General features: G+C 35.3%; 2 protein-coding genes across 2 annotated transcripts; one reads left to right on the top strand and one right to left on the bottom strand.

Annotated features, from left to right (window-relative positions):
• The first annotated feature begins 541 nt into the window (after positions 1-541).
• LOC144558275 (D111/G-patch domain-containing protein) lies at positions 542-4,501 on the top strand. Its single transcript, XM_078307084.1, has 4 exons — positions 542-872; positions 2,216-2,555; positions 4,152-4,217; positions 4,319-4,501. Exons 1-4 carry the CDS (start codon positions 589-591, stop codon positions 4,376-4,378), a joined length of 750 nt encoding a protein of 249 aa, XP_078163210.1. The 5' UTR covers positions 542-588; the 3' UTR covers positions 4,379-4,501.
• A 1,155-nt stretch (positions 4,502-5,656) lies between these two features.
• Positions 5,657-8,754, bottom strand: LOC144558274 (squamosa promoter-binding-like protein 17). The gene is made up of 3 exons (XM_078307083.1): positions 8,288-8,754; positions 6,739-6,872; positions 5,657-6,423 (listed from the first exon to the last, which is right to left on the bottom strand). The coding sequence occupies exons 1-3, from the start codon at positions 8,629-8,631 to the stop codon at positions 5,837-5,839; spliced, it is 1,065 nt and encodes a 354-aa protein (XP_078163209.1). The 5' UTR covers positions 8,632-8,754; the 3' UTR covers positions 5,657-5,836.
• Positions 8,755-14,935: the final 6,181 nt, after the last annotated feature.

Below are 14,935 nucleotides of genomic sequence, written 5' to 3'. Positions count from 1 at the left end.
GACCGCAAATATTCTATACGGTCCGGAATTTTAAATCCGGACCGCAAATATTCTGTGCAGTTTGAACATTTTTATAAATTTTGCTAAACCGTGGTTATTTATAATAAAAGAATTTGTTTTTTGGGTAAAAATAAAAATCACGGTCTGTTTGGTGAGAATTCTATTTCTGGCTACCAACCACCTTGATCTTGTTAGGTATAGGTAATTGTCACCATAACATAGGATTAGGGAAGCAAACCCCTCTAAAGTTCAAAATTTTGTACAAGGATTTAACTGTAAAAACACCACAGGGTTCCATTTCCAAGGAGACTCAAGAAAGTTACATAGACCTTTTTAAGTTTTATCTTTGCGGCCTTCAGTGACCTTCCATTTATATTTTTTACAGGCCACGTATCAAATCAACATTATCAGGCCTAAAATAGGCCTTAATTTCTGAAAGATATACCTTCACCGAACATCAACTTACGTCCACCGTTTAACAACTCTCAGCCCGAAACTTATCCAAAAGCCCAAAATATATCGTAAGAACAGAAGGAATCGAAGCCCAATATCACCGCAACAAATCAAGAACGAAAAGACCGGTCAGAGATGGCCGGAGCGGAGGAGGAAGAAGATGATTACATGGGAGACCTCTCTCAATTTCTTCCATCGGACCTCCCCGCCTCATCGGACAAAGTGCCAGGCGGCAAGAGACCTCCGCAGCAGCAACAGCCGTCGAAGTGGGGAAGCAAAACGAAGGGAATGTCGTGGCAGGAGCAGAAACAGCTGGATCGGGCCTGGAAGCAGAGAGAAGAGGATGAGAAAACCAGAGCGAACCTAGAGAAGGCTATACCTGACTCCAACGTTGGGTTTAAGCTCCTTCAGCGTATGGGGTAAATATTGGTTTGCTTATTGCTGTTTTTTAGTTATTATTGCATCTTTCAAGCGTAGAAATGTTAAAAGCTCATTTTTTTTTTTTAGGTTTAGTTGGAGTGATGAATTACTTATTGTGGGTAATGGGTGCTGCACCTAAGCCCTAAAATAGATGTTTCGAATTCTAATAGAGAATAAACCTAATCATCAATCTGCTGACAAAAACAACAGTATATATCACTGATTCCTGTATTTTATAGAAAATTGATCTTGGTTTATGTCCGTTAAGTATTTAAGTCACAGAGATGCTTGCATTATGCTTGTTTACAATCAGCATCTAGAACATAGTAACTTGATTCCTTACTGAATTTGTGTTTAGCACACTAGAGGGATTAATATATTTGCTGATTATATTGGAGTACCTATAAAATTTACAAAATCTGAACACCTGACCTAGAAAGTTTCTCCCCTTGTTTCCTGGATCAATTGATTTGGCAACTCTTTTCTCTTAGATTCACCTATTTTCCTGAAAAGTTTATTTATTTTCTTTTGTTTTGTAAGTACTTAAGTCACTAATATGTTGACATTAGCTGTGTAACTTACAATGGGCATCGTAGACTTAGCTTGAAGCTGAATATGCTATGGACATTACATGAATATGTATGCAAATGCAGGATAGCACATACCAACAGAACAATGTTATGCATTACACCAAACTAAATTATATTCTCTAAACATTGATAATCATGATTAACAAATTACACTAGCAGAGAGCAACTTTAAGCCTTGCAGAAATTCAAATATAGTAGATCTCAGTGTTCAGGTCTTCATGGCTATGAAGGACTTGGGTATTACAAAACTGTAGTAGAACTAAGGTGTTTTTAAGCTCTCACCAAGCCCTTTTGGTGACCTCAACCAAAACCTATCCGATTGACTTCAAACAACAAATCCAAACCCTTGATCTACTTCACTAGTGATGCATTTACATGTCAAATTTATGAATTTTTGAACTAATTTAGTTTAAAGTCAAGCGGTGAAAAAAAATGTTTACAAGTCAATTTTTATACGTTCACTTTTCACCGTTATTTTTCACCCTTTTTTTTACCGCTTGACTTTATACTAAATTAATTATAAAATTTATAAATTTGACATGTAAACGCATCCCTCGTGAAGTAGATTGGTTTTCAACAGTTTAGATTCGTCGTTTGAAGTCAATCTGATAGGGTTTGGACTTAAGCTCAGCAAAGGGTTTAGTGAGCTTAAGAACACCCTAGTTCTACTCTACAAAACTGAACAAGATATTCATGGTCTTGTACAGGGGTATAGCTATGTTCACAATTTTTCTTATTTTAATTTAGAACAGTTACAAGCCTGGTTCAGCGATTGGTAAGGACAATTCAGGTCCCACAGAACCAATAGGAGTAGGTATAAGGCGTTCAAGAGCAGGGCTAGGAGTGGACGAAGAGAGAGCAAGAGAAGAGGAGGAAGAGTTGGAAAGAAAGAGGAGGAAAGCAGACAACATGAAGGAGGAGTTCGAGGAATATCAGCGGGTCCGCTGGAAGGGCCGCCGGGTAAGGGCCCACTTTCATAAGGCTGAGGCAACGCTGGCACAGCTTGAGAAACGCAAAGTCATGCCTGAGCTGAAGAAGGAGGGTGGTGATGAGGCTGAAAACGAGGAAGAAGAGCAAATAATCACTGAAGAGGTGAGTTCCTCTATTATTGTACATGTGCTTTATCACTTAGGTGTTGTATCAAATATGATGCAAGTTGAAAATGAAATGGTCATTTATTCAGCAATTTTATGGCAGTTTCATCAACTTTCCAGAGTTAACAAAACATTCTTCAGATTGAATAAAATTCAGACACCTCCTATCTAAATGATGAAAAACACATAATTTCAATTGTTTTTTAATATTGATGATTACATTGGTTGTCAATATACCTCAACGCTTTCATAATTGAACAAAAATAGATCAGAAACAAGTTTACGAGTGATATATTAGGTTAGGAATTACAATCCATAGTTTCACAATGCAACAACTTGACAATCTCAACTATTCTTATCCTAATCAATTGAGTAAATTATTAAAAACTAGATAAACGAGCTGATAGATAGTTTTCCTGTGGTGTCAATTTATTTTGTATATTTCTTATTTGGATTTCATCTTTAAACTTTTGATTTCAAATTTTGAATAATTTGTGCCAATTGTGAAGATTTGTCAAACTAAATCTTATTGTTGACAAATCCTCAACTTTTTTTAAATGAGTGAAGGTAATGAGATTGTTCATTACTACGTTGAAAGTTTCTTCATTAATGATACTTCAAATCATTGTTCAGTTATTTTCTTAAGTAGGATAGTTTTTCGTAGTTAACAAAACTCCTGCCAACTTATTATTTTTCTTTTTCAGTAATTTTTACCAAGAATTTGGCAGCTTTATTATATCTTGCAATCTGTGCCCAATTGTTAAAATGTCAAGCAGAAAGGATGAAATTACCATTGACTACCATTTTAGTATTAAGTTAAACAAACACCAGTACAAGTGCATCCTGACTTGGTCTTGGGAAAGATGTCCTAAGGTAGGTAGGGGAAAAGGCATCATTGTAGGAGACGAAGTACGTTTCCACCATATTAATCTGGCAGTTGGGCCTTGGACTCTTGACCGGACTGACCCCAACAGATGCATAGATGGTACGAGAATAATTCCTAGGGTTAGGGTCCAGAGTATTGCAAGGCTAGAGTAATCAAAAGGTCAGAGTGCAAGAAATCTTGTCAAGGTTCGCTATCTGTAGTGGTGGGGACTAGGGAGAGGCAATCTCGGCAATCTTTTTGGCTAGCTGTACTTTGTCTGGACTGAAGACAGGATGCATAGGTGGTCCCCATGAGCTAGTTAGGGCGACCCTGGGGTGGGCTTTATGGGCTTTATGGGCTTTCTGGATGGGCTTTGAGCTGAATTATAATCCGCTGTATGATGGGCTAAGGCTGAGCCCTGTCAGGTCTTATTCAGAAGTGGTAATAGAAATTGCCTGGGTATCTGTTGCAAATTTGAGAAATGTTAGTGTGTAATTTGTAAGTAGTTTATTATTCGAGATAATGGGTAAAGGGCCTCTTTTGCTTATTGTGAGTGTTCATCCCTCAGCTACCATCTGTACGAGTGTACCAGGCAACTTACCTGATCAGTTCATTCCAAACCAATTGAGTACCAGTACTGATGTTTTACATGTTCAATACCTGATCTGTATACTATTTGAGATGTATAGATTGAAATCTCATGAATTCAACTTGATTTGATTCTCATAGGATCTGAATGACATACTGACAAAGTTGAGAGATGAACATCTGTACTGCCTTTACTGTGGGTGCCAGGTATAACCATATAAGCATTATGATTTTAAAGTCTGTACAGATGCATTTTTTCCTACTTTATCACTAAAATATAAATTTTGCATTCCCCTTCGGTCTTCCAGTATGAATCTTTGGAGGAGCTGACGAATAGTTGCCCTGGACTGCATGAAGAAGACCATTGATTCCTCTTTCACTTTGAGAAAATATACTGGTACATTTAAGATATAGTTGGAAGCATTTGTAAATTATAATACTGCATGCCTGGCACAAAGATTTTTGTTAATCTGCTGGAAAATTTCTATGAAGTCTTTTCATAGTTCTTTAATTCATCACAACCTAACCAATTTTAGATTTAAGCAGATAACTGATTTTAGTGACCAGTGTTTATCTGCTCCTACAGATGGCTTTGATCAATTGTCAGCTATATTTGCATTAAAGTTAGATTTATAAAGTTACAGTCCATGGTCATCCAACAGTAATGGGCAGTGCTGTTAGTGTTTATTTCATGTCTTGTCACATTCTGTGCTGATGTGGCCAGCTACCATCACAACAATAATAACATCACAACAAACTAAAAATTATGATATCAGGTACAGTGGCAGAAAGAAAAATTATAGGTGTGTTTCCCAGAATTTATTGTAGATTGTTTATTAGATGTACAATTGCTACAAAATTTAGTTTCTTGAGTGTGACAGTTTGGCCAGTAAGATGCACCTTGGTCCAGCTTTAGTCAAAAATCAAAACACTGAGGTGACCACACAGAATTTCATCAATAATCAATAATATATTAGGAGCAGAACTAGAGTGACCACACATAATTTCTTGCGTGTAACAGTTTTAAACGATGAATCCAAACCGTTGAAATCATTTTATCTTATGAGTGATGCGTCTACATGTGAAAATTTTAAAGTTTCAAATTAATTTAATATAAAGTCAAGTGGTCAAAATTAAAAGTTGTATAAATTAATTTTAATGCATTCATTTTTTGAACGCCTTTTGATCACTTAACTCTATATAAAATTAATTTAAAATTAAAAAAAATTCGCATGTTGACACATTACTCCTAAGATAAAAAGATTTTAACAGTTTGAATTCATCATTTGAAATCAAGATAGGTTTTAGAGTTGAATTCACAAAGGAGCTTGGTGAACTTAAAAACACCCTAGTTCTACTCATATATTAGCTATTAAACTCGATCACAATAGCTCACATGCTGGTACTGCATTTGATGCATCCATTTTCTTTTTAGAATATTTCATTAATTTGTAGTATTTTAATAATCATTCTGAAGCAGTTCTCAACTGTGATATTAAATTTCATAAGAAATTTAACAATTACAGTTAATTTTTAAAGTACTTTCACTTATTTAAAGAAAGAGAAACTGGATAATGCCGTGTAAGAAATCAATTTTCAAAAAAGAGTATTGTCGAGCAGGAAACAAAAGAAAGGAACAACAATAAAACAGTAACAAACTGATACAAGTCCATGAATTGTGATGCTAGTGAATAGTTAATCTTGGGTTCAAACATTACAAATCTGGAATTACTTGGGTGATCAACAGACACTCTTAACACCATATCAAAATCCAAAATGTGAAAATCCTGTTAACCAAAACAATTCCAAAATGCTCAACTGGGCTACTACAAAGACCAGTGTGAAGCATGGCCGGATTGACCAAACCCACTACTACTCGAGCCGTGGTTCATTTGCCGTGGCCCATTTCTCTGCAAAGCTAACTCGAGCTCTCCAGAGAACTGACCCAATCCAGACCCACTTCCCGCACTTCCAACCTCCCCTATTCCGATCTCATTCAAACTATTTCTTGAACCACCCCATGTACTGATTGCATAGTTGTCCTCAAGTTGAGTGGGAGTTGAGTTGCGGGAAGTGGAGTTCGGATCATTGTTATTCCACGGCTGAGTTGACAGAAGAGAGAGAGCACAGCTCGATTCTGGGACCACTGGGAGGGACCCACCATGTGAAATGTTTTCTGCAGCTGCATAGACTGTAGAGGCATGTGGCAGGTATGATGTCTGGGTCTCATGTGCTGTGACTGAAGTGAAATGATGATGCGGCTCTACAGTGCCCCCTCCTTGCCAGTGTTGGTTGCTGGCCATTCGATGAAGGCTAGATCGATGGCTGGTTGGCAGTGGCCACATGTCCCGAGCTGTGGGAGGAACCCTTGGGTAAGAAAAATCCAAGAGGAAACTCCTGAACCTTCCTGGTTCTTTTGTCAAACAGAGAATTCACATTGCACGAAATCAATAGCTAATTGCATTAAGTGTAATCACAATGCATTCTAGCGTACTATGGTGTTACTGTTTCTTTTAGTGAATCTGTTATGCACATGTAGGAAGCATAAGGTGTATTTACGAATTTTTGAAACAGTAACAATGAATGGGAGGGAAACTTTTGTGGGACTTTGTTTGGTGTGCTTGAGGTGGTGTAAAATCACAAAAATAGCATACCCTATGCCCCGACACCTTCCAACTTGTTATGAATTGGGATTAGATTCAAATAAAAGGTCCCAGATTTAACATACCATGCAATGAACTAAGGTGCCCATAACGGGACGAAAGAGGGCCAGGTGGTGGCTTTCTTCGACGCTCATTGTGTCCTGCGAGGCGGCGCCGACAACTGCGCTTCCCTTGATCAAACTCCCCCAACTGATGAAATCTGTAGGTGGGAATAACATCTAAATAATGTTGCAGTTATAAAAGACTTAAAAGTTCGCACTTAAAATGCAAAACTGCACAACTAATTAAAGGGACACAAGGATACTAGTTAAAGGTCCCATAACTTTTTTTAAGATGGGTCAAAAGTGAGAGCCACTGTCTTGCTTTCTTTGAGGGATGGAATACTACTTTATCTTACATGAAGACGATTATGGAGCACACTAATTATTCTTCTGATTACTCTTTAAGTTAAGACACTCTATTTTGGTTCAGAAACAAATTTCATCTAAATCACATCTTAAAGCCCAAAATAAAATAGTGCAGTCTACTTAATTAATGGACAACTTAAAGAAAAGATGCAGGAACCTAGACCACTAACTACGTTAGATTAGCAAATAAATTGTATTTAACTACTAAGCATCAAAGCATGCAAATAAATTAAACAAAGCAAACTCCCATGGGTCTCTTTCAAAAAAGACGCCTTAATTTTATACCTCTAAAAAGTGATAGCTGATGCGAATAAACAAAATACAAGTTTTTCAATGATTAGGGTTGGTCACGTTCCATCCATCCATTTTGTTTCAAGCATAAAAAATGGCTGAAAAGAGTTAGGGAAATTAAAAAAATGCAAGTATCTAGCAAGTTGGGAATATAAAATTTTCAGGAAAGAAGAAAATAGCTGGAAATAGTCTATTAGACCGTTACTACCTTCCATTAATATAAATACTAATTCAAAACTGCTGTAGTGATCTCATTTCCAAATTAATGCAAATTTTTGGACTGTTGCATTTCTTGTGCCCCTTCAGTGAAAATACTGATAGCTAGATATTTCACATGACAAGCAAAAAAATAGATATATAGACAGGGAACATTTCTTGGGTGAATATATATGCATATGTCACCAACTATAAACTATTTATGAATTACGAAAATACGTACAAAAAGGCGTATAACAGGCAGGAAGAATACTACAACTACAAGAAAATAGCGAACTCATTCCAACACCACAAACAACGAGACGAGGAAAAAGAAAAACAACAAAACAAAAACCACTATTAGCTCCTTTGAAATTCCTTTCATCTATTCAAACTTTAAAAGAAAACTGGATATGTTTTGAAGAAATACCAACCCTGGCTGTCTATTACATTCCTATACAACAATGACCGAGAAGAAAAATGCGGAGCTGTTATCAAAAGCTACAGAAAACACTCGACAGCTATTGTTAAACATTCAAAAATCAACTATCAAAGACAACAAGATTGCCTATGACCTTATAACCTTATGACCATCCTGTAAAAATAATACTGTCTATAAATTATAAAATGACCAACAAAATAATTTGTCAAGCAATTACAAAAGACAAGCTAAACAATTCAACAAATTGTAACTAAACATTCAGAAATTAAATAAACAAACCTGCTACACTGTTGACAGAACCGCTGTTCGATGCCACCTACGATGACCCTAGGTGCCTTTGAATGCAAGGCACACACCTTGTGCCTACAATAGTAAGCCTTCGTACCACTCAAGTCCTCGTTGCATCCTTCCACCTGGCACCTAGGAGTTTGTTGCTGAGCACTGGACCCCACTCCCTTTGATTTCTTCCCTAGTACCGGGGCTGGTTCTGGTACCTGGGCGTGGGTCTGTACAGGCTTCTTTGACGAATTGGGTTCCCCAGTGTTTCCATCTTCGAAGTATATCTTCTTGCCAAATTTGAGACCAGACATGGAATCATGATTTGAGCTTGAACCAGTCTCCATTTGGGGGATTTTTGTTTTTCCCCTTCTTCTTTGGAGACTAGTGCTCCTCCATGGAGTGTCAAGAAGGGGCTAAAAGGGTTTGTGAGTTGTCTCTGAAAAAGGGCAGGGATGAAAAGTCATTTGATTAAGATGAATGAAAGGAAATATTTGCTGAACCTCTACAATTATCTCGGTAGAATCCTATAAAAACCACAGTTTGTTATTGGTTTATATGCTCTTATTAAAATAGTTACTCAACTATTTAATATTTATAGGATCATTTGAATTTCAATTTTACAATTTTTCACACAAATAATATTTTCAAGGTCATCTGTATTATATTTTGGTATTAAAATTAATTTTATCATTAAATTAAAAGTTGATTCTCAAAATAAAAAATTTATGTTGAAGACTCGCACTAGTGATATATAAATAGTGTAAATACTAGATGGTATTAAACTATTTATTAAAAAAAGAAAAGAAGAATCATAACTGTACAAAGTGTTAAAATTAATAAGTAAAGAAGTTGATGTTGTATAGTTTTATTGTGTTTTGTTCACCTGTTTTTTCGTTTCTTTAATTATTATTTTTTGCTATAGATCCATATTCACGAGAACCGGTACTTTAATGAATTTATAAAATTGCAAAGTATATTGTTTGTCATATTATTGCTTCTTAGTTAACGAGTACTGATCTAATGACGCCGAAATTTTTAAATATACCATCATTCCAAAAAAAATAAACCCAAACACCCCGATTTTGAAAATTTTCTAATTTTGACATGACCGCATCGCCCAGATGCGGCCACTTTTCTGCGGGCCGCATCTAGGGGAAGCGGCCCATTTTTTTTTTTTTTTTTTTTTTTTTGCTTTTTTCTCATGTGACTTTGAACTGAAAACAGGGTGGCCGCTCCCTCGGGATGCGGCCCTGGCCGCATCGCCTAGAAGCGGCCCGAAATAAGGTGGCCGCTTCCTCGGGATGCGGCCGTGTCAAAATTCGAAAATTTTCAAAAAAATGGTGTTTGGATTTATTTTTTTTGAGATGATGGTATATTTAAAAATTTCGGCTAATGACGGAAGTATACTATTTCCGTTATAAAAAGCTTTTGAGATCCAGGTGAACTTTACCGCTATAATTCTAGAGGATGCGGGGCGAACGCAGGGAAGGTGGGGGCTTTTCTAGGCTCAGACTACGATGATTCGACTGGACCTGGTCTATGGTCTGCTCCCAATTCCACCATGGTGGTGAACTTGCGGAATTCAATAGTGGGAGCTTCCATGATTTTTGTTTTGTTTATATTTGGAACGTTTCATGCTGGGATTCACTTATTTCCTTTTATACGTCACGATACAATATTATATACATTTGTCAATGACGTAAAAAAGGTCACGACGGTACCAGACACTATACAAACAATACAGTTCTGTCACGATACGATCATACAACACAATATTTATGCGTGAGTATTTTGTGTTGTATTAATCTGCACGTCAGGTTATAATCAGTATTTAAACGTTCATTTAGATTGATTAATAGCTTGATTAGTCGTTTCCAATAATCAAATTGTTATAAAAAATTTCGACTAATCGATCGATTATTTTCGATTAATTGCTTGACAGTATTATCTCTGTCCGATAAACACATATTGTTATTTATAACACTAATCACAATACAACATATTATTAAACGTGACAAACAACAAAAAGTTTATGTTATTATTTATTCCATAAACAATTTGACAGACACTACAAATGATACAATTTTGTCTAGATACATACAACACAATACTTATGCCAGTTACATGGTGTGACTCACGTATTTTGTGTTGTGTTAATCTGCACGTCAGGTCATAATTAGTATTGAAACGTTCATTTAGGCTGATTAATCGGCCGATTAGTCGTTGACAATGATCAAACCGTTATAAAAAAAATTTTACTAATCGATCGATTATTCCCAATTAATCTCTTGACGGTATTTTGTCCGTCCGATAAGCACATATCGTTATTTATAACACTAATCACAGAAAACATACCATTAAACGTGACAAACAACATAAAGTTTATGTCATTATTTATTCCATAAACAATTTGACAAACACTTTACAAACAATACAGTTCTCTATAAAGTCAAGTGGTCAAAAAGTGTTAAGAAAATGAATGCACTAAAATTAATTTATAAACCTTCTAATTTTGACTGCTTGACTTTATACTAAAATAATTCAAAAACTTAAAATATTTGCATGTAAATTTATCACTTGTGGAGTAGATGGATTTCAGCGACTTAAATTTGTCGTTTGAAATCGATATAATTTATTTTGAAGTTAAGCTCACCAAACACCTTGGTGAACTTAAGAACACCCTAGTTTTACTCTTATAAATTTATTAGAATTAATTTGAAAATTATAATCAAGATTGTTAAAATAATTATAGTACAGTGATTCCTCCCTGTAATTTGAGGAGGAAACACAACAACGCGTCCTATATTTACTCTGGGAGTCCGGGGGACTCATGTAGTATGAAAGATAGCTCTGCCATATTGGACAGGGACCATGCTACATTTAGGGGCACAGTATCCACTGTTCCCTGCCTAACTGTCAGAACACTATTATTGTTCATTACTAAATCTCAGATTTTATTGAACTCTGTATAGTTCGCTTTTTACTTCCTTTTACCTCCCTCTAAGAGGTCGTTTTAATTTCTGGTATAAACCATAAAAGCGAAAGCAAGAATTAGTTTCCACTTTTATTCGGAAGCCTGGAGATGTCGAAGGACTAGGTAGGAGAGAAAGAGGGACCATGTACAGCTAGTGCTTTTGCATTGTGTAGTGGTTGAATTGGATTTGCTTGATTGAAAAAAGGAAGTACTTTTCTTTTAACCGAGTGAGACTGTGAGAGTGAGAAGAATCTCTACACCACATTCATCTGAAGAATCAACTAGCTCCCAAACTTGGAATCTTTAGTATCCAGTGTAACATTATCAATTTGGTAAGATCTATAGATAGATATGACGTGAATGTATAAAATACAGGGATGGACTAACTATTTTTCAGTCAATTTTCTTCATTTATTTTCTAATCAATAACTACTCGTGGAGACTATTAACTAACTGAATTTCATTAATTACTTGAGGAACCACTTAATATTTGATATATTTTATAACTAACGCGTGCAAATATGAATACCTATGTGCGCAAATGTTAATATATAATGTATAAAGTATTCATACCTAAGATATCAAGTATTTCGAAAAAAAAAACTGAACACATCACACACACATCTTCTACACGTTTGAAAGTATTAATATAAAGTATTCATACTTTGTCATACAAATGTTAATAGTTTATGTATCAAGCGTTTTATCTAAAATATTCTATCAACAGTTTTTTTTTTCTTTTGGCATCAGATGACGTTTGAAAGTACTAATATAAAGTATGCAAGTATTCATACCTCATGTAAGTGTAAATAGTTCTTGTATCAAGTATATGTATCTAACAAATTCTTTTTTTTTCATATGGCATTGGATGATATCTGAAAGTATTACTATAAAGTATTGCAAGGATTTATACATCGCCATGTAAGTGTGAATAGTTCATATATCAAGTATTTTTATCTAACAAATTCTATCAATTTTTTTCACATGACACCAAATGATGTCTGAAAGTATTAATATCAAGTATTGCAAGTATTTATACATTGTCTGCAAGTGTGAATAGTTCGTGTATCAAGTGTTTGTATCTAACATATTCTCTATTTTTTTGCCTTGCGGCATTAGATGACGTTTGAAAGTATTAATATCAAGTATTGTAAGTATTCATACCTCATAATGTAAGTATTCGTACTTATAACTGAAGTATGAATTGTTACGTTGAAAAATATCTTAATTTAATATTTTTTTTTTTACAAATTACTCTATTTGGTGCTTAATTGTATTAATATGGAATATGGAAAGTATTAATACCTGTACATTTATTTACTAATATTTACATTGTAGAGTATGTTGTATGGATACAGTTATGGATATCGTATCAGATACGATACAAATACGACAATAGGACAATTTTTAAAAATCTAGAATACAAGTACTCATACCTCGTTATGGTACGGCACGACAAGACGCACGTGTCAGATACATATCGTGACTCGCGTGTCCCGTGTCGTAACCATCTTTTGAAACTTTGGCACGGCACGGCACGTGAAAGATCTAGTCACAACATGGAACGGCACGTAATCACATGTAATTAGAACCATTAGATATTAATTAAATGATAAATCTTGAATAAACTAACTTAAATTATGATTAAATGGTCAAGCGAGACACACGAGACACGTTTAGACACGGCGTGACCACCCTTTGATATTTTAGTCACGGCACGTACAAAATTAACTTGATCAGGGCACGGTACGGCACAAGATCAAAGCTATGGTGTGTTAGTCACGGCAAGGCACGACACGTTTTTTCCACTCTAAATAGTGGTTGGCTAGCGACTCAATGATTGCCTCCAGTTCTAATTACCTGTACAAAATTATGTGATGTTTCCGTGTTTCAAATTAATTTTTGCTGATATACGACTCGTTACATATTTTCGAGAACTAAATATATGTATCGGCTGTGCCAATCTTTCAGGCATTACATATATACTTGGTGGTCCCCTTGATTAATTTTCTCTCCATTTGCTACGGAAAACTTGAAGATCTCCTTGATGTCATACATAAATTCTAAACCATGAAGAGATTTGTATGGAGTTTTGATATACCCAGTCAAATTAGAAAAATATTAGACAACTCAAAATTTCCTTTTTTAGTATTTAAACTGTTGGGAGATGAATGGGGGATAGAATTTAAGTTTTCTTTTTGAGTAGTTAATTTATTGAGGATGAATGGAGAATAAAAAATAGGGGATAAAAATCTTTATTCTAAAATATAACGCGATGAAAGCATTTTTATGTTGTGCAACATAAATCATTCGGCTTTAGCATTAAATGTCATAACATGTCCAACATAAATTCTTTCTTGTACAGTTGGCATATGGGTGCTTTTTCCATAAATTATGGGGTAATTACAGTGGTAATGTCTTGCAAAGTGGCTTTAGGGGCTTATCGGTTTCTCCTTTCTTTCTTTGTAGCCTTTTGCTTTGACAAGACGGATATAATTTGTTTAATCCCCAACCTTACTTGATACTGTTCAGATGTGATTTGTTTTATAGGTCGAGAATCTTTTGGAATGACCTTCCTATTGCCTGACCGTCGTCCATTGGATATCTGTACGTGCTTTCGAGCTCTCTGTATTCTATGTTATTTTTCTATATTATTTTCAGCTGAGACAACGCGCTCTAATTTTTTTCCTTTTGGTGTTTGTAAGTTTTATATTCAACCGCCATTGGAGACCGAGTAATTTGGATTTTGATGGTGTTAGTCCCAAGTAGGGGTGATTAATGAGCGAGCATGAAGCGAGTTAGGGTATGCTCATGCTCGCTCATTAAGTAAATGAGCGAGTTGTTAATGAGCGAGTTTAAATGAGCGGATAAATGAGCGAGTTGTAAATGAGCGAGTTTTTAATGAGCGAGTTATGAGCGGCTCACGAGTTATGACTTATGACTCATAACAAAATTATATAGTGTGTCCACGCATAACAAAATTTGTTAAAAGTCATCGTAATAAAATCCAACAAATTGTTATAATTCATTTAAATGAGTGAGTTGTTATGACTATTACTTGTTTTGGGCTTTTGACGAAGGTTTTGGTTCTGCCGATTTACAAAAAAAATGAATATGAAACTATGAATATTAGTATATTACACAGGATTAAATGTTACATTGTACTCATTATATTACACATAATTAAATATGAAACTATGCTCACTATCTATCAATTTTAATGAGGCAAGGTTGATGTTATACAGAATTACATAGGATTAAATGTGGCAGGGATTAGGTGTGGTAAATTCTTAATGAGCGAGTTATGAGCGAGTTGGGTCATGCTCATGCTCGCTCATTAAATAAATGAGCGAGTTGTTAATGAGCGAGTTTAAATGAGCGGATAAATGAGCGAGTTTAGATGAGCTTTTAATGAGCGAGTTATGAGCGGCTCACGAGTTATGAGCGATTTACTCACCCCTAGTCCCAAGTAGGAGAGGCAAAAAATTTTGTAGTTGTCATTCAATTTGAGTTTGATTTAAGTTCAATTTGAGTTTAGTTTGATTCAAAATTAGTTTGTTCTGAAATAAATCAAATTAGTTTGTTCTGAAATAAATCAAATCAGTTCGGTTAGAATCTTATTCAAATCAAACTTAAATTGAATATAATTTGTTCGAAATTGATTCGCGAACTAT

Source organism: Carex rostrata, chromosome 8, assembly GCF_964058835.1.
Source record: "Carex rostrata chromosome 8, lpCarRost1.2, whole genome shotgun sequence".
In the NCBI taxonomy this organism is placed as follows: domain Eukaryota; kingdom Viridiplantae; phylum Streptophyta; class Magnoliopsida; order Poales; family Cyperaceae; genus Carex; species Carex rostrata.
This window is presented reverse-complemented; position numbering and strand designations above follow the sequence as displayed.

Coding starts and splice junctions, on each gene's coding strand:
- LOC144558274 (XM_078307083.1), bottom strand. CDS start 8,631: ATGGAGACTGGTTCAAGCTCAAATCATGATTCCATGTCTGGTCTCAAA. Junction 6,873..8,287: donor TTCTGTCAACAGTGTAGCAG/GTTTGTTTATTT, acceptor TCCCACCTACAG/ATTTCATCAGTTGGGGGAGT. Junction 6,424..6,738: donor GCACCTTAGTTCATTGCATG/GTATGTTAAATC, acceptor GTTTGACAAAAG/AACCAGGAAGGTTCAGGAGT.
- LOC144558275 (XM_078307084.1), top strand. CDS start 589: ATGGCCGGAGCGGAGGAGGAAGAAGATGATTACATGGGAGACCTCTCT. Junction 2,556..4,151: donor AGCAAATAATCACTGAAGAG/GTGAGTTCCTCT, acceptor TGATTCTCATAG/GATCTGAATGACATACTGAC. Junction 4,218..4,318: donor GCCTTTACTGTGGGTGCCAG/GTATAACCATAT, acceptor TCGGTCTTCCAG/TATGAATCTTTGGAGGAGCT.